This window comes from Patagioenas fasciata, chromosome 12, assembly GCF_037038585.1.
Source record: "Patagioenas fasciata isolate bPatFas1 chromosome 12, bPatFas1.hap1, whole genome shotgun sequence".
In the NCBI taxonomy this organism is placed as follows: Eukaryota; Metazoa; Chordata; class Aves; order Columbiformes; family Columbidae; genus Patagioenas; species Patagioenas fasciata.
In genome coordinates this window covers 25,987,634-26,012,226 of record NC_092531.1, presented here as the reverse complement: position 1 = coordinate 26,012,226, position 24,593 = coordinate 25,987,634, and the positions used below count along the sequence as shown (strand labels likewise).

The 24,593-nt window shown below is 46.1% G+C and overlaps 1 protein-coding gene across 3 annotated transcripts in view; it reads left to right on the top strand.

Annotated features, from left to right (window-relative positions):
- The window catches only part of WDR72 (WD repeat domain 72), an 86,878-nt gene that overhangs the window by 32,478 nt on the left and 29,807 nt on the right, over positions 1-24,593 (top strand). For all 3 annotated transcript variants that reach the window (XR_011741147.1, XM_071814124.1, XM_071814125.1), the window contains exons 15-18: positions 11,170-11,978; positions 16,188-16,279; positions 18,011-18,093; positions 21,650-21,755. Coding sequence is in view for 2 of the 3 variants with exons in the window: in XM_071814124.1 (XP_071670225.1) it covers positions 11,170-11,978; positions 16,188-16,279; positions 18,011-18,093; positions 21,650-21,755 (1,090 nt within the window). In the remaining variant the exon portion in view is untranslated. The remainder of the gene's footprint in view (positions 1-11,169; positions 11,979-16,187; positions 16,280-18,010; positions 18,094-21,649; positions 21,756-24,593) is intronic.

Below are 24,593 nucleotides of genomic sequence, written 5' to 3'. Positions count from 1 at the left end.
TCTGAAATTTAATCTTTTGATTTTTTTTTTTATTGTAGCTACGAATTTCCATTTACATTTAAGTTTAAAGTGCTTGTTGTTTAACTCTTAATATTTCTCTTTGACCTTTTGCTAACCTCAGGCAGATTTCTGAGGTTCTTTGTGATCCTATTTTCTGGAAGTCTGGTTGGCCGTGATCCCGCCGAGCGCCCGGGGCAGATGGTGCGCGCTGCCCGTTGGCACGGAACCCATCGCACCGCTCGCTTGAAGGAACAGCTTCCTCTCGCCTTTTCGGAGGAGGAGTCCGAGTAGTTGTCTTTGGTCATACCTATTAAATCCAGGGGATTTTCAGTTTAACAAAGTGGCTGGAAAGAAAGCGTGCTGCTCGTGGAATAGGGGAAAATAGTTTTTGGTAGAGTTTGACATGCTTTGGGGATTATTATGATCTTAAATTGCAGGTAATATCACAATAGATAGCGGTGGAGTTGTAATGATAATTTATAGCGCTCTCAGGCACGTGTCTTGGCTGCTCTGATTCTCAATAAAATATTCCATTTATTGCTTAAACTTTGTTCATCAATTATCTTGTCCCAATAAAAACCTTTTTATTGAGAGAATATTATTAATGTGTCTTAGACGTCCCTATGACTGTCAAGATTTTTATTTTTTTCCTGATTTCACCTTTTTTGCCGTTATAGGCAAGTTAGCGCAGTCTGATTTCCTAACAAGCAAAGTTCTGCGCTCGGGAAGCCACTTCTTATTCATCAGAAATCCGTCATCCATAACACCTGGGGACTCTTTGTGGCTCCAGTGCCGTCAGAGCGGGGTCTGGGGCTTTGGGGTGCTGGCGGCTGGGTGCGCGGGGGGAGCTGGAGGGGGCGCAGAACACCGGGGGCCCGCGGCGCTGTCCGGAGCCCGGCGCAGGCTGCTCAAAGGGAGCGTGCGGCTCCGGGCTCTCCCGCGGTTCGGTGCTGAGCGCGGGCTCGTGGGGAGCTCCACGCTTTGCTGCGCTCTTCTGCGGGCAGCTCGTGGCGCTCTCAGGAGTGCCGCGTTGTATTTTATCACTTGATGCAGTCTCCTGAAGCCCATATCCCTTGAAATTAGTGAGAATTCTGTGAATATTGGAGAGTTTGACATTTCATATCGTATTGATAAGCGTGTAACGACCACGCAGATGAAAGCATCATGGAACTTTCACGTTATCAGAAGGTTTTAGTATAGATGCAGACTATGAGTGTTTCATCGTCAATTTGCTCCTTTGGCAAATTGTGTAGTAGAAATTTAACAGCACACAAAACTGTTAATAACGTTTCTGTTTTTAAAAAGTCAGTTTTAGCCTCTGTTTTAGAAATTCTGTTTCAGAAGATTTAGGTGCCGTGGAGCGAGGGGTACCTGTGCGGTCCCGTTGGTGTTGTGCTTGTGAGTGATCCTTATTTCGTGCAAGGAGATGATCCACATCAAGATTGCAAGCAAGATTCAGTGGTTTTTCTTGATGTTTAGCATCACATTATTTTATAATTAATACTGTATTTAAGACAAGCACAGATAACATTTGCAAAGCAATGGTTTCTTTTTACTCCATCTTGAGTCCAACTTCAAAGGATTTCTTTCAGAACATTTGTCATCATGTAAATCACAGATCCGAAAGCAGAATGCTTTGATTTCATGGTGTTTTGACCGTTTTAATTCTTTTATTGTGCCGCACGTGCCGGCGGGAGCACCAATAACAGATGAGTGTGACAAATGCAGTTAACACGAGATCCATATTCATGTTGTCAAATCCCCTTGATATATTTAAACAGATTTTAATTATTTTCTATGTCAAAAGACCCCAAATATATAGCTTAATAGTTCTTCAAGAAAGCTTTACTTAATATGTGAATGTAAAACCTCTCATAAAACTGAAACTTTTACACTGGCCCCAGTCGTTGACATGGGGTATTCATCAAGTCAGCAATTTGTGTGGCAAAGTGCCATTTGAATAGTGTATTGTTAGAATACTTATGGTCCACTTGACAAGGGCTCTTGCTGTAAATAGTGCAATTTGACTCCAGCTGTTAAAGAGTGGCTGTGACAGCAGCCAAATAGAATGGAGATGCTTTACTGCACCGCACAAAAATCAATAGCGGGTTCTTGTTCGCAGTAACCTATTTCTTCTCTTTTTTGCAGATTTATACAAGACTATCTAGAGTTCATTTGTTGAAGTTTAAATATTATTTTTAAAGTGGGTCTGCTTTATTTTCAGATTAATGTTGGTGATAAATGATGCTCGTGTTTAGTGCGAAGAAGAAGGCGGTGCTCTGTGGATCAGTGTAAACAATGCGGTAACGCAGCGTTGCTTCAGCTCTCCAGCTTATGTGGACGCACATTAGGGTGCGGGTGCGTGAGCTGTGTAACCGGTGACAAAAGCTGCTCTTCCCTCCCCGTTTTGGCTGGTTGCGCTGCTGCGGCGGCCCCGTCCGTCTGCCGAGCGCGGGGTTTAAGGCGGATCTCTTTGTCCCTGTGACAGCCCCGCGGTTACATGGTGGGCTCTGCCGCAGCGCCGGGGCCGAGCAGGCCGGGGTACTCGGGGACACGGGGTTGCTATGATACCTGGCCACGAGCTGTAGGTATCGAATCGCTGCTCTTAATTACAATAGACTACACACTGGATTGTGTGTTCATGGTGTTTATATGGAACCAGCTCTCGTTACCCCTTTAAGTCATATAGTTATTTTTGAAAATTGAAGCTGTGTGAAGAGCTGGTTTAAAAAACCACATGAAAATGCTTGAATGCATCATATGAAGATTTCATGGAAGCACAGAAAAAGCTGGATATGTCTGGGAATTGTTTTCCTGATGTTCCAGGCACCTTTCACGTTAGAAAGCTTCCTGGCTTTTCGGTTTAAATAATCCTAACTTTCAGTTTAAGTAATTTGGAGAGGCAGCTGTGTTCATCATGCACTTACATTTCTAGTGATTTCAGTAGCGTAATTGAGCCGCTTCTGGGTAAAAATGTGGGAGAAGAGCAGCTTCCAAAGGTGGTGCCATAATGGCCGAGCATTAGGGTGCTGGGTTACAGTGCTGGGGAGGTGGACAGGACAAAGATGACGGGGAAAATGTAATTATTCATTTATGGACTTTGATGGGAGCGTTACATGTATTTACTGCTTGATATATTCACTTGACTATTTCTTAAAATACTGTTCTTTGAGCATTAATATATGGTGCAGAGAGCAGAGCCAAAATACCTAAATAAGGGTTTACACAAGATCTGTAAGAGCTCATTTTGATTTATGCAGGTACTAGCAATAGTTATGAGCAGAGCAGTTAAATACCAGTTACTCTAACACTTGTAAATGCATTTTAAACATTTTAAATTCACCTACTTAGCATTAGTTGTTCTAAAGAACTTATTTGCTTATACAACAGCGCAGGTATTCCGCTGTGAGCAAACGGCGCAGGCAGGGTGCGTGGGGGCAGGCGGATTTCCTGAGGGGAAAGCCAAACCGTGTTTTTATACGTGCTTAACACAAGAAACGGGAATGCACAGAAACTGTAAACAATAGAAGAAATACCTACTTTGTTATGTTGCAGAACGGAGTAGGTAAAAGACAACAGCAGTTACTTGGTTTAGTTTAGCAAAGGATGCAATTTAGAAATGCAGCGGTTATTGGAAGCCTGGGAAATCACTGCTGGTTACATCTCACTGAAACTGATGGAAACCGATAGAAAAATGGAAATGAGCTACAAGCGCAAACACCAGATAATACCTATCAAATACAAAATCAAGAGTGGCACCATACACGTGGTGTGTTAGACATAGGTTACTATGGGTTTGTTTTTTCCTTTTGTGGTATTTAGAGTGTTATTATGAGGAATTACAGATTTGATCGTTTGTATGGAGTGGATTATTAAGAACACAGTGAAACAGAAAGAAGTACAGCGTTTCTCCTTGGCGTTGGTAAACTCGATGTGGCTGCTGCCAGGGTATTTCTGGTTTTTGCTGGGACTGGTGGTCAGAAGCTGGTTTTAGCAGTATATTAATTAAGTGTAAAAGGGAAGTGAGTGAAGAAATGAAGGGGGGGGTGTGCATATATTTTTATTTCCTGTAACTCAGATGCAAAGCATTTCAGTTCTGCATTTCCTGTGAAATTTCTCAGGTGTTTTATCCACTACAGTGAAGTAATAACTTCAGAGTTATCGAATTAAACTGGTATGAGTTAGAAGGCGTCGTAGCCCTGGAGACGCTGGCAGCCTGGGCCGCGGGTGGGTTTGCTGGGGGTTCCTGCGGTTTCTGAGCTGCTGCACCGGTCCAGAATTGGTTGGTTTCAGTGTGTTTGTCCATTGGTCACCTCAAAGCAAAATGGAAGCAGAAACGTGCAACGGTGATGTTGCAGCACGCTTTGAACTTGCAGGTGCGGAGAGTAAGAAACAGTGACAGAAACCTGAGAATAAGCCTGAGCTATTTATTTCAACACTTCAGACACAATTTGCATATATTTATAGAAACTTGTTTCTCTATTATTATACTGGAAGTGACTGAAAACTTTTGTTTTCCCTGTTTAAAAACTAATGTGAAGAATATTCTCTATATTAGCTTTAGTTGCCAGTTATTCTTTGACGTCGTGTTATGATTTGTCTCCAGGATCACTTCTGTGTGTACACTTGCGTTAAATCCAGTGAAACATTGAAGTTTGGTATTTGTGATGGAGAGAGGGGCAGACAGTGTGCACATGGAAACAAAGTAAGAGGAACACTGACTTTCGTACCAGGTCTTCACAGTGAGCAATGATGTGTTAGCAGCTCTCTCTGAACAATACGAACGTGCTGTGCCCGGCAGACCCATCTGGCCGGCAGTCTGTCCCGCTGGTGAGGGAAAGGGAGGTTTGTCCGGTTGCTCAGTCCGTTCATCACAGCATGGGCTCGAACACCCTTGGCTTAATTACTGAGGTTCTGCCACAGGCTCGTCAAGAGCGATGCCACAATTACTGCTCGGAGCGCTGCGGAGGTTGCAGCGTTCTCCACTGGGATTCAAACCAAAGGAAGGTTTGCACTCTTAGAGGAAGGAGGTTGAGTTGCTGATGTTGCAGTTAAATTGATAGACAAACATTGGTGATGTGAGCTGGAAGGTGTTGCAGCGTTTTCTGTGTGGGAGATGGATCCTCAGGAGGATCTGGGTATCCTTGGGAATATTACCGGAGTTGGTGTAATGCATAGGATAATAAAAGTAATCTAAGGCAAGCTCAAAGCACTTCTTTAAACTAGTTCATAGGGGAAAATCATCATGAATTGACACCTGTGTTTGGGACTGCACTGCCCAAACGGTGAAGGCCCAGGTCAAACATACACGGCATGTGAACAGCTGCGGCAGCGCTGTTAGCTCCGGGCTTTTGACGCTTTGTTGTTTATGTACGAGTACTGAGGTTTAAAAAGGGTAAATGAATGAAGGAAGTTCTGAACGCGCCCGTTAAACGTATCTCAGTGCTGGGGTGAGCGGAGTGTTGGAGCCGAGGGTCGCGGGTGGCCGTGGGGCGGCAGCACCGCTGCTCCCATGGGCCTCGCCGACTGTTTGCACCCCCTGAGCCTGAGGCTCCGGGAGGCCGGCGGGGTGAGACCTGGGAGTGTGCACGGGCGGCTGACAGGAGCTGTATTGGATTATAGAAGGTGCTTATGGTCTTCACGTTGCCCACCGAGTGACCCGTTTGATCACCTGCTCCGTGCTGCCCAGGTGTCTGTGTTCCCCACCGAATGACCCGTTTGATCACCTGCTCCGTGCTGCCCAGGTGTCTGTGTTCCCCACCAAGTGACCCGTTTGATCACCTGCTCCGCGCTGCCCAGGTGTCTGTGTTCCCCACCGAGTGACCCGTTTGATCACCTGCTCCGCGCTGCCCAGGTGTTTGTGTTCCCCACCGAGTGACCCGTTTGATCACCTGCTCCGCGCTGCCCAGGTGTCTGTGTTCCCCACCGAGTGACCCGTTTGATCACCTGCTCCGCGCTGCCCAGGTGTTTGTGTTCCCCACCGAGTGACCCGTTTGATCACCTGCTCCGCGCTGCCCAGGTGTCTGTGTTCCCCACCAAGTGACCCGTTTGATCACCTGCTCCGCGCTGCCCAGGTGTCTGTGTTCCCCACCGAGTGACCCGTTTGATCACCTGCTCCGTGCTGCCCAGGTGTCTGTGTTCCCCACCGAGTGACCCGTTTGATCACCTGCTCCGCGCTGCCCAGGTGTCTGTGTTCCCCACCGAGTGACCCGTTTGATCACCTGCTCCGTGCTGCCCAGGTGTTTGTGTTCCCCACCGAGTGACCCGTTTGATCACCTGCTCCGCGCTGCCCAGGTGTCTGTGTTCCCCACCAAGTGACCCATTTGATCACCTGCTCCGCGCTGCCCAGGTGTCTGTGTTCCCCACCAAGTGACCCATTTGATCACCTGCTCCGTGCTGCCCAGGTGTTTGTGTTCCCCACCGAGTGACCCGTTTGATCACCTGCTCCGTGCTGCCCAGGTGTTTGTGTTCCCCACCGAGTGACCCGTTTGATCACCTGCTCCGCGCTGCCCAGGTGTCTGTGTTCCCCACCAAGTGACCCATTTGATCACCTGCTCCGTGCTGCCCAGGTGTCTGTGTTCCCCACCAAGTGACCCATTTGATCACCTGCTCCGCGCTGCCCAGGTGTCTGTGTTCCCCACCGAATGTCCCGATTGATCATGTGCTGTGTGCTGCTCTTACTGTCATGGTGAAACACTATAATGCATTTTCTTCTTGCTTGTCTTCTAATGATTCAAGTAATAAAATCAGGCTTTCTAGATTGAGAAGTGACTTTGTACTAACTAGACATGTAAGTTATATCTAGTTTTTAGTTTTATTTTTAGAAGCTACAGCAAATAATAGAATTTCCTAGTAGATAAGGAGATGTTGTGTTCATGGTGGGGGTTTAAGATGTGCTATTGGAAATCTGAGATTTTTGTGGAACTTGCTAACAATATTTTATGCTCATAAACCAGTTTGAAGCCCCAAACACAATTTCATTTATCTTTATATTCTAAGCTTTATAGAGTCTGCAGAAGTGTCCATCTGTTCAGCCGAGATTGCCTCCAATAGCGAGTGGTCAGGGAGACTCAGCTGATAAAGGTCGCAGGAGCCTCTTGACCCTGCGGTACTTGCCAAAGCAATTGGAGCGTGGGGACTGATACACAGTTAGATATAGCTTGCTAACGCAATCTGCACTTTAATTGGTAATGATAGCAGGAATACACAGTAAAGTCATTGCTGAGAGAAAACAAAAAGTATCCAATATAGTAATTTATTACCAGTCAGTGGGTTTCACACACCGGGTTGTTTTACCCCCGCAGTGGTCGGAGAAAGCAAAAAGGTACTCTAACACTTAACTGAAAATGGATGCCCTGCTGCTATCAGAGATGCATGGTGGTCAAATGATTGCCTGTGCCATTAGCTTGGTAATGTTTTCTCTATTGTAAACGCAGCTCCCCATGTTGTTCCTGCGCATCAGCTGCAGATTGAAGGCTTTCTCGTTTGTCTTCTATTTGTGCTGCCAATCATCAGGCTGCTGTCCACCAAGCACATTTCAAGGAGACAATTTGTTTTACTGCTGCCGACTGCCATCTCTAGCAACCGAGGGCTCGGAGGATTCAGAAATTATTTTAATGCCTTAATTTACGCTGTGCCAGCCATTTTGTGCATTATATGTTTGTTTTCTGAGACAATTCCATGAGACAATTACCGGTTTCCTATTTTGCAAAACTGTATGTGAGATAGCACCTGCAAACGTGTCCCCAAAACATAATTCTTTGTCTTACGTGTATTATATGTAATGCTGCTATTTTCCTCAAGAAGGTTGAAGAGAAAAGCGTCTGTGCAGGTAAGGACACTGAGCTATTCTGTGTTTAAAACAAAGACCAACCAACCAAAACCAAACCCATTCGGCGCTTCCCGCTGCCGAGGAGGCAGCGCCGTGGCGAGCAGGATGGAGCTGGGCCGGCAGTGCCGGGGCGCGGGGGCTGCAGCTAAACCGCTCTTCAAGTACAATGTAGGAGGCAGGGTAGAAGCAGCTAAGGAGCTTTTACAGGCAGCTGTGTGACGTGCTTGTGTTTTGTGAGCATAGAGCCAGGCCAACCACGACACCTGATGCTGAGAGAATTCAGGAGCTTTGAGCTTTTCTTGACATCCCAGTGACACATATATATATATAGGTCTAGCTTCAGTACTGAATTATTTAGATTCAAAGAGTTGATTTGTTAATTCTAAAGAAAAATTATTTTTTAAAAGAAAGTCTGTTTTTGTTGGTGTTTGGAAATGTTTTCGTTAAGATCTCGTAGTTAATTGTAGAAGCCTCATGAGGTAGTTATCCAGCAGGTTTTATTAGGGCCTGGCCACTCTTGGTGCTGTGAGGTCGGTTTTGGGGTGATGCACGCGTGCACCAAGTTAAAAAGTCCTTCCTCCTTGCCAGTTCCCAACGAAACAAGCGGCAAGCTGGATCATGACAATAGAAACCTGGCTGTCAGCCCTGGACACGGCGATGTTTGTGCCTTAGGAACAGGACCGTACTGGAGTTTTTTCTCGACTAAGGCAGCGCCTCCTGTCAGCGCTGCTGCTGGGGGTGCACGAGGGGGCGCGTTCTCCTGCTCGTCACAGCTGGGTTGCAGCGGGACCTTCACATTTGGGTTATCTCAGATTCATGCACTTGGACAATGACAAAAGGACAAAACCTGGATAAAACGACTGAAACTGCAAGGTCGTGCAGTTTGCTCTCCCTCTAACAGCTTCCAGAAGGTGGGGTTTTTTTAGCAAATAATAAAAAAATCTTCCCAATTTTTCAACTAAATAGTAGAAGTAGGTGGAACGTTGGTAGTCAGGGGAGACCTGTAAACAGGGAATTAGAAATTTAGCCATGTCAGAAAGAAAACGTAAAACTGGCAATGTCAAGGTAGACAATGTGCCCGTGTGTTGTCTCCGTGATGAACAACATGTGTGGTGTGTTCACTACACCGTGGTGTGGTCGTGGGTTCACTTGCAAATTGAAGGAAGCCTCTGTATTACTAAATTGATTCTTTCCTAACACAAACACTGGAAATTCTCTGGGAGAATAGTAAGGCTGGAATGGCTTGATGTTTTGATATATATGTGCTATCGACTCAAGGATTTGGGGTTTGAAATGCAATCTTGTGATAGCCGTCTGAGTTGGGCAGAGTTGTCAGAGAGGAGGAGAAATGGCTCTTGGATCCGTGCGGCGGCAGCGAGGCCGCGGGGCTGGGCGCGCGGTTCGGGGCGAGTCGGGCGCTGTTACTGCTGCTGTCGCTGTGGCTTGCGACGCCGAGTTACCAAACTCTGCATGTGTACGTTTGAAAACACATTAAAGACGGTGGCAATATTTATCTGAATGCACTAGAATGTATTCTTGTGAAATCTTTCTAAACTTAACGAAAGGCACAGTACAGAATGTAAATATCTGTTAATCTGCTTCTCAACATCCATCATCAAATCTATTCCCAACGCTCTAGTTCATGGTTAGCGTTATGGGTTTCCTTCTATTTTCTGTCATCTTCTGTTGCAGGGAATAGCTTGTCCATGTTTCCTAAATGGTGTTTTGTGTCTGAAGTTTAGATGTCCCCCTTCCTCCACTGGAATGAAGCACCTGTGGCAGAGCTGAGCTCGCTCGGTGGGTGCTTTCAGATCAATGCCGATAAGCTTTCATGTTGCCGATAAACAGTCGTCGTGACTGCGTGCAGCGTCACCGGACACCTCCACAGAGCGACATGGTCACAGAGGTTTGCTTTGCTTGGATGGGGATTTTCCTAGAGGTTTCTCAATGTTAATCAACCAAATATAAATGTATAGAACGGAGAAAATGAAAACGATAAGCCAAATAATACAGTCTATTTATGTCAAGGTTAGCTTCTGAATTCCAGTGTTTGCATTCCATGGGGTTCGCCCTATGTATTAGGAAGCAGCATAATTAAAGCGTAAAATAATCCTGCAGCTTAACTACAATGTATTATTTTTGAAAAAGGAAAGGGATAAAAGAGAACCTGAACAAGCAGTTATAATCTCTTACTTATGACTCCCTATGGAGACTTTTAAATAAGATTATGTGTTTAGAGTGCATCCTCATCTGCTGGGAGCGCCATTCTCTAAACAACAGAAAACCAGATTCTATTATTACTCAAACAATATGGTCAAATAACTTACATAGAGAGAATTTTTTTCCTTGTGTTATTTGTAACTACAACATAAAGTTTAACAGTAGCTATTCCTATAAAATGACACTTTGTAATGTAGAAGGAGGTAGGTAAGGAGTGGTTGAGACTGATGAGTTAACCTTGGCATTCGGGATAAGCCAGCTGCTGCCCTGCTTACTGCACTTGGCCGTTTCTTTTAAGATTCAACTCTTTTTCAAGAGAGAGAGTTCTTTGTCTTAGTGGAATATTTCTAATTACCAGAAGCAAATTAAAGCTCACAGTGATCTAGAAGAGTCTTTACCCCTTGTGATGTTTGCCAAGGCATCGCTGGCTGAGAAGCCGGCTCTGGATGCCGCTGTGCCGGTGGGGCGGAAGGGCTGTGGGTGCGGGGAGTGCGGGCCCGTGGGGCGCAGGGAGCACGAACGGGGCACGAGCGCCTAAAGAAATGGGCAAAGCATCGGGAGGAATTTGTACTCCCTCACGTCTGCTGCTCCCCAGGAGGTCAAAGATACCTCTCTAGTAGATACAGCGGATTCTGATACAAGGTGTTGTGTCACAGTCTCGTAGCTTCCCAACGGGGTGATGCTCCCGCGGTGCTGCTTGGCGGTGCGGCACTCTCCAGGTCTGCGGGGATTTTCCAACATCGTAGGATTCGTTTGCCTGTGTTCTTTAAAGCTTTCCTAAAAGCCTTTCAGCTTGGAATGAGACCTACCAGGAGAAATAAATACCAGCCCGGAATTTTGGCAAAGATGTGTGTATATGTGTATCTCACAGCATGGCTGTGTAACTGAAGGTGCTGGGGAGCCTGTATTACAGTGTTTACATGCACATGTTTCTGTGTATCTTAAGCTACTTAGAAGAAAATCCATTTTCCTTAATTATATTTATTCACTTCTTACTAAGTTGAACTTAATAGAGTTAATAGATTTGGCCTATTCCTTATGCAATTCTATGCTGATAGCTTGAAAATCACAAAATACTATGGATTTGTGCTTGGACACGTGTTTTTTTTTCGTTTCAGTTACCCGATACCACCTGCATCCAGCAGCCCTTTACTATTGTACCAGTTCAAACGAAGTGGAACAGTGCGAACTTTCATGTTCTCTTATTCGATCTGGAAAAGCTTGAGGAAGTTCTGCTGACATCTGAACTCAGTGGGCTGAAGGCATCGAATTCCTTCCACAGCCACGACACTCCGGGGAGAGCCCGAGGCGCTGCCGAGAAACGGGCGCTGACGTTGAAAAGGAATAAACCTGCGGGCCCCGTGTGTGCGGGCGGGCGGGCGGATGCCGGCTGTTCGGAGCAGGGCTGCAGGGCTGGCAGCGCAGTCGGGGCTCTGGAAGAAAGTGGTGCCGTGAAAAGACAGAAGAAGAAAAGTTCAAGGAAGATTAGAATGCAACCATCAGGAAGCGTTGATGTGAACATCGCCATCGATACAGCTAAACTGCTGCTGTCGTGTCTCTTGCCGTGGGGTGTAGATAAAGAAATAGACAATCTTTGTGTTAGATACCTGGGTATCCTGAGGCTCCAGCGTCCTGTGGCCTTTGGACTTGTGTCGGGTGAAAACCACCTCTCGCTGGCGCTGCCGGGGTGGAAACACGGTCACTCTGCGCTGGAAGGACACGCGGTGATCAACCTGTTCTCGGCAAGAGTGCCTGAGTTAGCAAACAAGTACCGTGCTGCGACCGACGGACAAACCGGGAAGAAGGACGGGCACGAGGGAAATGCCGATGGAACAAGGGCGTTGGAAACAGTGTTCTTACTTAGCAGGATAGCTTTAATCAACAGAATAATTAACATGCCTTCAGCAGTTACAGGTGAAGCTGCCAGGTAAGAACCTTTTCGTTATGAGTCTCTTCTTCCTCTATATTAGTTATAAAGTGAAAGCTGTGAAACAAACACTTTTCTGAAAGATGGGCTTCTGCGATAGAGTTTGCTTTCTTTCTCTAGAGCTTTTTATAGAATGTTACTTGAACAAAAGGAGATTGGTATAAAGTTAAGTATCTTTATATTTTTCCGTTTAACAGACGAGAGAACTGATGCAATAATTAGTTGTTTTTCAACAGAACAAAAGCTTGAATTATCCAGATTCACACCCTGTTTTTCTAGAGATTACTGTTTTCCTTGCAGTTCAAACTAAGTAGAATAATGAGACCGTATTAGCACATTTGTGCTGTTTAAACTTCTCCCTGAAAGCACAGCGCTTCCTCTACCTTGAGACCCTTGGCTCCGCGGATAAATAAAACATGAGAGAGACAAGAACAGCCTGCCCTAGTTCAGTGTCTGGAGTACGACCCCCGGCAGTAACCGCGGCTGCTGGCAGTGAATGCCTCATCGGCCCTTGCGCTGTGAGAACCCTCCGAAATAACATTTATGTTACTCACAACAAATTTATTGACTAAATGCTTTTTCAGCATTAAGGGAAAAATAGCATGCTCGACATTATTTGAGCGAGCCAAATAGAGCATACTAATCAGGCAACGGATATTGTCCACAGACTTTTGTTGTTCAGCAAACCCAGGTTGGTCTGTATTTAGCATTTTAGGGACAATTAACTTCAGTGTTGGTGATGCTATGGCCCAGGGGCAAGAAGGGGGACAAAGACGTATTGATCCTGATGCTGCAAATATCTGTCCGTCTTGGAGAGAGCTCTGGGCACGAGCGCCTCCGGAGATGGCAGCGTCCTGCGGGACGGACGCGCGCGTCTCAGTCACTTCTGCTTCCAGTCACATTGCCTACTGGTCCATATTCAGCACGAGCCCGTGTACAAAAGGTTGTTTCCAGCTTTCCAGCTTGAACGTGAATTTGTGCTTGGATTGTGTGGATTATTTGTCGACTCCAAGGTGTTTTATCTGGGCTTGATGTGGTTTGGATTGCCTCTTTTTCCAGAGCTGAATAGTGTATCTACCTATAGCTGCCTTGTAGCTGAGTTTAGTTTGGTGCCATTTGTGACGATCTCACGTGGGCTGTTGCCTCCCAATGGCCTCATCTGGATAAGAGCACTGGAGTTACTGTTCATTCCATTCTATTATAGGAATTTTAATTTTGTTTGTGAATTTTGGTGTTTGGGTGTGTTCGGTTATGCCTCTTTGGGGGAGGTGTTCGTTCTTTCCCGCACTCCTGCCTGCTGTTGAGCCCGTGCGTTCTTTGTCTGTCATCTCTTAGAGTCAGACAATTAACAGGAAAGCAGCCACGATTTTTGCTGCCGGTTGCAGGAACGTGTGTTTCTCATTGTGGCTCTGTCCTGTGATAGCACAGAGTTTCTTCTCCCCACCTTCCAGGAGCCGTTTCAGCAGTGCAGGCGGCAGTCAGAATTCACCCTTCCCTCCCTCCCCCAAACAGAGAGGGGTAAGAGCAGTCGAGATACGTGAAGGATTATTTTACTGCTTCCTGACCTCCGTGAAGCTGCGAGTGCTGTCCCACTGCAGTCGGGAGCCACCGTGTTCACGCAGAATCCAAGTTGTGTGCGTAGAACCAGCCAGAGGGTGTTACTGTGTCCGCACTGGTGGGAGAGGTGGATGGGAGACGTGGGGAAGGGTTGCGTGTTATCTTTGTATCTGAGGTTAAAGGCACAGTTTTGCTATCTGAAGGTGCTCTCTGAATGCATCTATGCTTCCTGCATTGCCTCAAAACCAGTTTGTGTGCTAAATTATCTCCTCTCTACCTAGGGAAAAAGCCCCTTTCCCTCTTTCCTCCTCCTCCCGCCCTGGTAATGAGTGTAACATGAGCAGGTCTTGACCCGTTTGCCATGATTTTAGAACTCAGCCTTTATTTCACCTCTTCCTCTTGCAAATAATAGGGGTCTGAATGAACTGCCATAATCTGTGTTCGTTCACTCGTCAGATCTTTTTGTATGTTTATCCTTACTCGTTAATTCTGCGTTCAGGGTTGGCACGAGCTCCCTGCTGTGGCGAGCTGTTGCACAGCGCGGTCCTGCCCGGTGCGCGGGCTGCGGGGAGCCGGGCCGCGGCGGCGTTTCCCGTCGCGCTCTGGCAGCGCGGGGTGTCGCGGCTCTCCAGGCCACTGCTGCCGCAGGGCGCGGGCTGCTCGTGGAGCCCCGTGCTGCGCTCCGGTTCCGCTCAGCGCCGGCGGGGCTGGCAGGACAGGCCCGCAGGCTCCTCACCCGTCGCCTGGGCATTATCGCTGCGGTACAAACCGCTCTTGCTAACTCGGTCACTAACGCAGGACAGAAAACGCGTCTGATCTGGGTCCAGCCCGTCTGTCAGCAGTGTGGACGTTTCTCCATCCCGGGAAGGTTTACTCGGTTACCACACTGGTACAGACTCCAAAGCCTTTCAACTTTTACATTAAAAACAGAAGAAAGAATATCTGAACAGATTTTTCAGCAGATGAAACACTTGGTTAACAGGCGTTGAGCTGATATTCGCGGTTCTGCCTACTTTGGTGCTGGAGGATGCGTGTTTGTATTTATTCTTTGCAATGCATCACAGGGTCCCACTGCTGGTTTAGCAATAATTTAGGGATTCCAGCGTTCTTGTGTTAGTGCTGGCCACTTTGCATACGGCAATGAAACATTAATTGAGCTGGATGGAGAATTACCTTAGTGTCAACTCTGGCCTTGGTTTGGGGAATGCGATCAGAAAACTTCCATCCCTGTTCTTTGGCGTATCTGATTTTGCTTTTACAGGAGAGTGAAAGGAATCTCTCCATTGTTATATGAAATAAACACACGTATACGTACCTTCAATCTGGAGAGTCAGAACAGGAGAAATGCATTGGATCAATGCATAGACTGTTGGGTATTCTTGGATGAGACTGACATTCTCATTTGGAACGCAAGTTCTGTCAGCACGTGTGTACGTGTTTCTGCTGGAGGCCGTGGGTTTGACAGATCATCATTCCCCAATGAGAAACGCTTGCTTGGAAAACTCTGGTCTGGTTGCTATCGCAGGTTTTAACTCGGGTTTTGGATCAGTGAGTTTCAGGTTATAGTATTTCTGTGAACTGTGAGCTGATAGATTGGATGAATGGAATGGTGGAGTGTGGGCAGCGAGGTGCTTTGAGCACGTGGAGTAGAGCAGTACTGGGCTGTTTGGTGCTGGTTGGGTGTTTGCGTGTTTTAATCAGTATTTTTAAACATCATTTGAACACTTCACCAAAAATGATCGTAACGGAAAGAAGGATGAAGTATGAAAACCACGGCTGGGGGAAGAACTTGAACCCACGTCTCTAAACGTGTTTATCTGTTGGGTTTTGTGCAACTTGTCCCAGCTGGTGAAAATAAAGAAACGTGCAGTAAAATGTGCCGGGTTGTCAAGGCAGGACAGAACAGGCCAGAACTGGGAAGGAGACACCTTCAGGTAATTTTCTCTGGCCTTTTGAGATTTGTATCTGTAAGATGAAGCTCTCAAGCCGAAAGCTTTCAGGCTTGTTTCATAGCACAAGGCTTTTCAAATATTACGACTTTCTGTTGATTGTAGTGAATTTGGAAGGTGAAATGTAGTAATTTAGAATGACATCTAAATGTAAGTTGTGTAGGGTCACTATAGCAATGTATTTAAGAGAAAGAGCTGAAAATAGCGCAGAGGTTTGCAGAGCTGCTTCTCTTCCTTTCCCCTCCGTCCGCGTCCCTTGTCCTCAAGGGTGAGGCTGCTGAGCTATAGTGACACAGCACTGGAGAGCAGTCCATATACAGTCTCCTAAATTGTAGCCATTTACTAAAAACCCAAGTATTGTAATATTTTAAATTATTTAACAGCGTGAAAAAATAGAAACCTATATAAAAATAGAGCTGCTAGTTTCCCTTTAACTTTTTTCCGTTGTTATAGGAAGAACGGCACAAGTCCTTTGTGAAAATAATTCAGTTCTTCACATGTGAATTTATTTTTAATACAACATAAGTTCCTGAGTGTGGATGGTACTTTCCAGTATTTGTGTAGGTGTGAATGTTTCAATACCAAGTTGTGGGCAAACGGGTGCAAGTGACTGTTGAGGAGAAGCTCAGTTGTAGTTGATGGAGCCGGCAGTGTCGACATTAAGCGTACGATTTGTGTGTTTAACAGTTCCGTGTTCTTTTAGTCCACAGAAATCGGAATCTGTACATGACAAACGGCAAAATACAGAAGCTCTAACACCTTCGTTCCCCAGTTTTCATGGCGAGCTACCCAGCAGTAAGTATATGAACGAGTGTCAATATTTGCTTTTAGCTGTTATTTTTTTGGTATCCTTTATGTTGCTAAAGTACATCGTTTAATTTCAGTCATGAAAAGAGTTATAGTCTTGAGCTTTGAGCAGGTCCAGCTTGCAAATACAGAAACTGGATTATTCTGTTATTTTCTGCTGTTAATATCACAAAAAACATGTCAACAAAACCTTGGTAAGTGATGCTGGAGTGAGAAGTGTATCAAGTGATACTGGAGTGGAAGGTGCATTTTCTGCGATGGCAAAGCGTTCAGCTGAGCTTCTACAGACATTGTCCAGCGATCTGGAAAACAGGAATGGAATAATAAAAACAGTCTCCCATCCCCGTTCTCCCTCAGCTGTTACCGCACACCCGATAACCCATCCCGCCCTCCCCGCAAGCCGCTGCCCCGTGGCGCGGGAGCCGTGCGCAGCGTTCGGTACCTGGGACCTCCGCATGGAGCAGGATGAAGCGAGCTCTGCTCTGCACAGGCAGTTGTTTGCCAGTCTTGGCTTTGCAAGCTGGTCTAAGTCTGTTTTTACAGTATGCAACTAACTGAACAGTGCTTAGATAAAAACCTAAACAGAATATGGGTGTTTATCAGTATACATTTCCTAACAAATACGGTGTTCCTGTTGCAGACCAAGTCCTGTCCAGGCTGATAACAAAAATTCTTTCAAGTCAAATCTTGACCATCTCGTATGTAAATAAACCTTAATATCCCCATCATATTGTGTTAGGTATCGGCATGGTTGTATTGATAGTTATTTACTGAAGAGCACACTGCTCCCATTCAGACCACACGAGGCACCCTGTTCGCTTTGCAATGTGCAGGTTTTCAAACTCCAGTCTTTGCTGCAGGAATCCAACATTTAAGTGAGTTGTCTGTGCCTGGTGTGTTCAGGACGCTTGCAAACCTTGGTGTTACTGAAACACTTACGGTTGCTACTTAGGGTTCAGTTTCCTCTTCCTAAGATATTACGTGGTCCTGGCAGTCAGAGATTCTTGTGTGGATTCAAAAGATTGTGCGACCGATTTACCCAATGTACACGCCTGGTAACAAACACAGGAGCAAAGTACCGAGACGTCACATTTGTCTGTTGAAGTCCAAATGAGGAATAAGTGGGCTAAACCAGCACAGCTGCTGGTTCTAACTGTGCCTTGCTTTGAAAATAGTCTGAAAAGTCAGGACGGGCTGCAATAAAACTCACCTGCACACCCATAGCTGTGACACCTTTGTCACCTGCGAGCGGAGCTGGTGCGGCGCTGGCGCTGGACCGCGCCGGATTGCTGCCCTGGGCAGGACAGTGACTGCAAAGTGTCACCAAATGTGCTAACTACTCTTTTAAAGGTAAAGAAACACATGTTCAAGTAGTTCTAGAACTTAACGAGTAAAATCCATGGTTAAGTAGTCCAGATCGGAAAGTGTTCTCAGTATCTTTAGAAAATGATGATGAAAACATACGGTGTGGGATGTCAGACCTCTGTGTTTTTCAAAACAAACAAAAAGACTGATGTGATTTAGGATAAGAGTAAATATTCAAACAGTACGCTGTCTAAACCCTTTGTGCTTATTGCACCAGATGAAAGCGCAGGCTAAGAAATGACGCTTCTTCAAATCTTCCCAGAGGCGTTGCTGAAGCGAGAAAGCGAGCTGTGCAGTGTCTTTGTCTGTGTGCCCCGCGGTGTCCGTCAGCTCACAGCGGGCTGTGTGTTCCAGGTTGCGCCCGGTTCCGCTGCCCGGGCCTCGGGAGCGCCTCGTTGTTCAGACTCGTCCGCTGCTGGAGCGACCAGTCCGTGAAGGTAGGAGATCGCCCGCGCCGCCTGCTCCCGGTGATCCTTACATAGCATAGCCGGAATTTACTATCTGTATCTGGAATGTGACATAATAGTTATGGATTTAAGGTGAAATTGTTGCATAAACTGTGCCATTCAGATCTACGGAAAGCAGATGAATATTTCACTATGAAGTATGCTACACATGAAACTATTTTACCTTAAAGTACATGTTTAGATATGGGAAAGTTGGGGAAATATCCAGAATAATTTGTGACGTTGGCAATAGGCGTGGGCATTCAGCAACCAATAGTTTACGTAAAATTATAGGGGTTTTTATACAAACACAGGTTTATGGCCAACTTATTAATCCTGAGCAGCGCAGTTAACCACTCCTGTACACCTGCCCAAAACGTCACTGGGTACCTGCTTTCTGAACGTTTTTGCCGTTCTCAGATAACCCCTCTCAGACAGGACCCAGGGGACGTGCCACTTACTGACTCCTCACCTCCTCCCAGCGCTGTAACGTGTTCTGTGCAACAGGGCCGCTGGAAACGCTGCCGATGGCTCTGCTGCCCGGCCGAAGGGCCGAGGGAGGCCTTAAATTAACGTCTTAAAAATATCGTCCTTAGATTTTAAAAGAGGTCATCATCGTGCATCGTGCTGATGCAAGTTATCAGAATAGTCAGGCTGCGGTGGGTTTCTTGGGTAATGATTTCCTTGCTCTTCCTAGCTCCTGAGTCTTCAGTGATAGATGCCTTCTCCCTGTGCTTTTATTCAGGCATTTTGAGAGGAAGAATACAATAGGAAATTATTCGCTTCCTTTTTTCCTGCTCTAAAATCTTTATAAATCTCATTGAGTGAAGTTTGTTCTCGTTAGGTTGATTTTCCTGAGACTTGAGTCCTTTGTCTTCACAAAGTTATTATAGACAAGTAAGCTTCCTGTTCCGATGTCTCTTGCTCCGGAGCTGGACAAGCATTTGTAAAGCCAAGTGACCTTGTCTCTGGCCGCTCTCCTGTTTTTGTGCTGATCTCAGCAGAGGAACTCAGTACTAAACATGGCAGAGTTCTGCACAGAACTTTAATAAGCTGGCAGCTTCACTACCAAAGGTTAACATTTAGCGCAGTCTCCCTGTAGGGAAACTGTTGATACCGTGTTTAGATCTCTGACATAATCATCTGCATGAAGAAAGTAGTTGCTCTAACCTCCCTCTCAGCAGTGGGAAACGACAGACAACAGAGGGACTGCTGAGATTTTAGGAGGAATGAATCATCTCAGGACTTTCTCATCTCTTTCTGTCAGTTCCTGCAGTGCACGTCTATTTTTTTCTCACTTCAGTTACTTCATTTCCGTTAATATCTAAAATAAGGTCGGGTGAATCTGAGATGTTATGGAGGCATTTGCTTTCAAAGCGTAGGCCGCTGCACGTTCAGGCCGTTGCAGAGTGGTCCTGTTGCGCTGGTACCTCCTGTACCGACGCCCACGTTCACAGCGATTTCTCCGGGGTGCTCTGACTGCGCTCGTGTTCGTGGTGTTGAATCTACCCGCAGCCAAGCTGCCCCCAGTGTGGGGGTCTGGACACCTGTCCTGCAGCCGCTGTCCAGGGCTGGGGGAGCGCGGGCTGGGCGCGAGGAGCCTGGTGTTGGCTCTGTGTTCCTGCTTCCCGAGGCGGCAGCCGCAGGGCGCCGGGGAGGCGCGGGGTGCGGGGCTCGGTGCTGTGATGGGCTGAGCAGAAACCAGCCCTGCTGTCTGCCGACTCCTCTCCTGAGTCCTCTGCTCATAGAGACAAAGGTAATCCTTGGAAGTCAGTGATAAAGCGTAGAAAGGGAGCCCGGTATAGCTCAGGATGGGTGTAACAGTACAGCTTGCCTTAATGTTTGTTCAGTTCTTTTTGAATTGTTCTCTAGCTTTGCTGCTGCAGAGTCAAACAATTACTTTTCACCCCCCGGCACCTCTATTTGTAGTTGGACATATGCTATTTATACTTTCTCAGGCATAGGGGCAGCCTGCCTGGCAAGCGCAGCGATGCAGGGTGTGCAGTCTGATCCAGGCCAGGGCCGGGTCCTCAGCAGACCACAGCACCATGAACACACGATGTGCCAGCTCTGTCGTGTACCTCTGTAAGGGTGCTGTTTTGTCAAAACTTCTCCCAGGACAATAAGGACGTGTCTGTGTTTCCTTCTCTTTCTTAATTATTGTAGGTATATTGTAGGAGTCTTCGGTAGAGTCAGGACCTGTAATCCCCAGGCTCAGGCTTGTGTGGATGTGAGGAATTGGAAGCTGGTTTCCCCGGTAAAATAAAGTGCTATGATAACAAGGTGAAGGTTTGCGCTATGTCAGAACACACAGGGCTGGGTTCGCTTGCTGTGAACTTTCGCACTGTGGACCTGGCCATAGTGTGCTTGTCGACAATAAAGGATTTTGTCACAAAGGACACCTGCAGCCTTTGTTCTGCTTAATGGTTTGAATTTACAAGGGCAGCTGGAAACGTGATTGAGGACAGCCCGCAAATTCACTGTACGTGATGAGACGCAGCCGGCTCTGTCCAGGCGGCTTGAGGGGGTCTGCACGTCAGCTTCATATTCACCTCAAATGTTTTAATAGAGTGTTTATAGTATATCATATAAACGTATTTAACTTAAATTTTGTATGTTAAATTTAAATTTGTATTTAAGCTGAGGTGGGGTGCACTGTCCTGGGAACTCTTTAGATTCTCTGTCTGTTGCTCGGGAATGAACGAACACCTTCCTGATGGGGAATGGGGAACACCAAATGAGATGTGCACGCGCTGCTGCTCCGCACCGCGCTGGATTAGACTGGGGGCTGCGGAATCTTGGCCTTTGTGTCAGGTCTCCATGTGCTTTCTCAATGTCTCTGTTTTTAAACTTTGTCAGTTCTCTGGGCTCCTCTGCTGGAGTAAAGAGAAGTGATAACTGTTATACAATCTCTGTGCTTCATTGTCTTAGCGCCCATACGTGGCACATCAGCCACTGCAAGTGGCGTTTATAGGCTGTTCGTAATTCCTGCAGATGCTCCTGTGGAGGGGTTTGAGGAATAGTATCACTCTGTTACACAAAAAAGATGGTCGAGCTGGAGGAGTAAAGGATCACCACTAACAAGAAAACATCCTCTAAGATTTCCAGAGAGACTAGACACTGAAAATTCTGAAAAAGTTAAAATACAAGATCCTTATTCAGTCTATGAAGCATTTTCACACACATCGTGGAAAAAATAAAGATAAAGCTGTTATCACCATGTGCTTTGCTAATGTATATGGTCATGATCCCTTGAAATCACAGAGGCAGTAGATGACTGCTTCTAGTTTTGAGATACGGAAATTAATGTTCAATTAGTGGGCAGCAGTCACAATTGAAAACTTGCACCATTTTGTTTGTATTCAGCTGACATTTCCCTCAGTATGTGTGCAGAGACATGGTTGTCGCTGTCTGGAAGGTGCTGGTAAGTGCTGACTTTCTCATGACGTTCACCGGAACAGACTAAACCTCTGCAGTAGGTACTGAAGACACCGGCTGGCTGCGCCGCGGGGTCCCGGTGCCGTCAGTACCGCGTGCGTTCCCGCAGGTCGCCGAGGCGCTGCAGGCCGCGCTGCTGGCAGAGGCGCAGAGCTCCGCCACCGCCCCGCGGGGGACGCCGAGCGCCGGGGACACGGGGACGCGCACCGGCAGCGGTGAGTCCGGGGCACTGCCGGGGACGGGGGCTTGCGACCATCGCGAACGGTGCTGTGACAAGGGGGGGAAATTCGTTGGTATATTCTGTTGTAAGAAGTTTCCCCCCTGCTCAGAACAAGCCAGGAGTACAAGTTCATAATGGTTTATTTCTGCGTAAGACAAGCCAAACGGCTCATTTGTGACCTTACCAGGCTGTGACTTTCCTTACGTGATTGTCAAGCTCTCACCACTAAATATTAAAGAAAAAAGTCAAGTTTCTTGGACCGTGTGGGAGTTCTGGTATTGCAGATACTTCTGCAAATAAAGGAAGCAGTGTTTTGCAAGTAGAATCAGTAAATCACATTGAAGAGTTTTACAAACTTATGTTTTCTATGACATCAGAACTTGTACAGCACTAAGAATTAATTGCTTAAATTTTATAACTTCATAATGTAATACAGAATCTTTTTTCTTTTAGAAGTAACCTCCCTGCAAGGAGATTCCAAATGTGTTTTACAATTAGATCATTTCATTTTACAAGCAGCTTATTCTTTGCAACTTTACAGTGGTGCTAATGTTTATGGTAAAAGAGATTGAACCTGAATTTATGTTATGAAGTTATATTATTTTTTTTTTCTAGCCCATTAGCTGAGTCTTAAAATTAAGTGACCTAAATTTTAGATTCAATCTTATTAGTGAGCCTTCTCCTGGGAAACTAATTTATAATCTCATTGAGTGTGTGTGTCTGTCATGAAAATTTGTTACCGCTCTGCTTGCTCAGGGCGCTGGAAGCGATCAGCGACCCCCGCTCCAGGCGGGGAGCAGGACGGGGCCTCTGTGGCTTGGGCTGGTGCTGCACAGCGCAGCCCTTGGAGAGGCTGTTGTACACAGTTTGAACACTGAAGATTGCTCCGAATTATTGCTGTGAATGTGGTTTGGGACAAGATGCATTGGAACTGAAACATCCCCAGCTCTAAGGTTCATGCAGGGATTTGATTTAATGTTCCCTGCGTTTTCGGGGTGTATTTCAATGTGCTGCTTTGACACGGGCTACAACAAAAATGAGACTAATGAAGCAGCAGTTGCAGATATCTGCGAACTCAGATGTGTTCAGGTCTTCGGGTTTGTTTGCAAACCTCCTGTGCTGGCTGCAGAACCCCTTCTCCTACGTGAAGAGCGCTGCAGTGAGTACGGCGGGGCCCGTGGCCGGCCGCTGGTGAACTCCAGTTGGGTACCGAGGCGCACACAGGTTGTGGATGCAGGGAGTCACCGCAGCTTTCCGCTCTCCCAAAGGGGAGTTTGGCTGTTTGTGTCCAGTAACAGACTTTTGCTGTCGTTCTGTTCTTACCCTGCTGTTGGGAGGTAATGCAGCAAACTGGAGGATTGCTTTGCCAGAGGGAACACAGGTTCATGTGCATTTATACTGGCTGGGACTCTTCGTACCTCATGAGCTCAACTCTTCTGTAGAGCAGCTGGATTTTTTGAACTATTTGTTCAGCAATTTAATGTATTCTGTAAGAGGCAGAGAACGTGCAGAAAGATGGGGAAGGTGATTTTACACTGTGGGTATTATCCTGTTAACTTTCTTCTTGTTCTCATTTCCATTCATGTTCTAGCTTGTTGCTTTATTTTTCACAGTACATAAATAACATGAATATTCTTGTTTTGTGTTGTTCTCTGATAGGCACCCCAGAACTTGATGGGTTTATTCAGAATTCAATGATGTGCTGGTGTTTTGTGGGGTTTTTTTGTGATTTCTAATATGTTAAAGACTAAAACTCTTTGTGGCATGTGATGATACGCAGGAATTGCCAGGAGCCCGTCCGGGAGCAGGTCCACAGCAGCGTGGTTCTGTCTGGGCTTAGTCTTCATGCGGTAGGTGTGTCGTCTTGTGTCTGATTAAATACTCTGGATTTATGGGTTGTGCAGCAGCTGTCACCTTGTGTGACATCAAGGTAAAGGTTAAATATTGTTTTGGGTTTTTAAGTCATAATTCAAGACTGGGATTGTGCACTCTGACCTGAAGTAGAAGTACCTGAATCTCGGCTGCCATCGTCATTGTATCGTATTGCATTTTTGTTTAATTGGAATGAATAGGTTGGTCCGGAGATGTTTAACCCTCTTTCATTCAGCTTCTACTGACTGGAGTAGAAATCTGTTTTCTTTAGGAAGACACACAGAACTTTCAGGGTCTGACCTTCGGTTTTACCTTTGGCGTTTCCAGTATAATGTGGAGTTGCTTTGTCAGAGCTCCCGCTCCTTCGGGAGCTTCCGCGTCCTTCGCTCCGTGGCTGCGGGTGACGGCGTTTGGAGAACAACTCCACTCACCAGATTATTTAAATGCAATATTGCGTTCTGTGCTTCCGTACGAACGGGATTGTTTGTTAATTGAATTAAAACAAACAAAAAAACCCTCAAACCATAATGCGTTTTCCAGAGATAAGGAATCAAAAAAGCTAGGTGTGTGGAGCTGCCAGAGAAGGGGTTAACTGCGTTCCGTCCCGGTACTTTTCCCATTGTTGCTAAAAGGAAATATAAATGCAAACAGTTGCAATTTCTTTATGTTAATGTCAGGGATAATAATTTTGGACCTGTTCCAAACATATTGATAGCAATCTTAACATTGATTTTTCCGCAAGCTTTGCTCCAGTTCTTCAAAGCAGCTGAGGTTTCCGTGTTTTTTTTGACATTCATCATAATTCTGCAAAAATACATTGCACTTTTATCCCTTCTTGCCTTTTTCCTCATCACTAATGATCGCAGGTTAATGATACTGTTTAATAGGTTGTTGGTGTTTTCCACTGCCATGCGGGTCAGGCGCGGTGATTTTAAAATCTTAACAATCTAGTTACCCACTC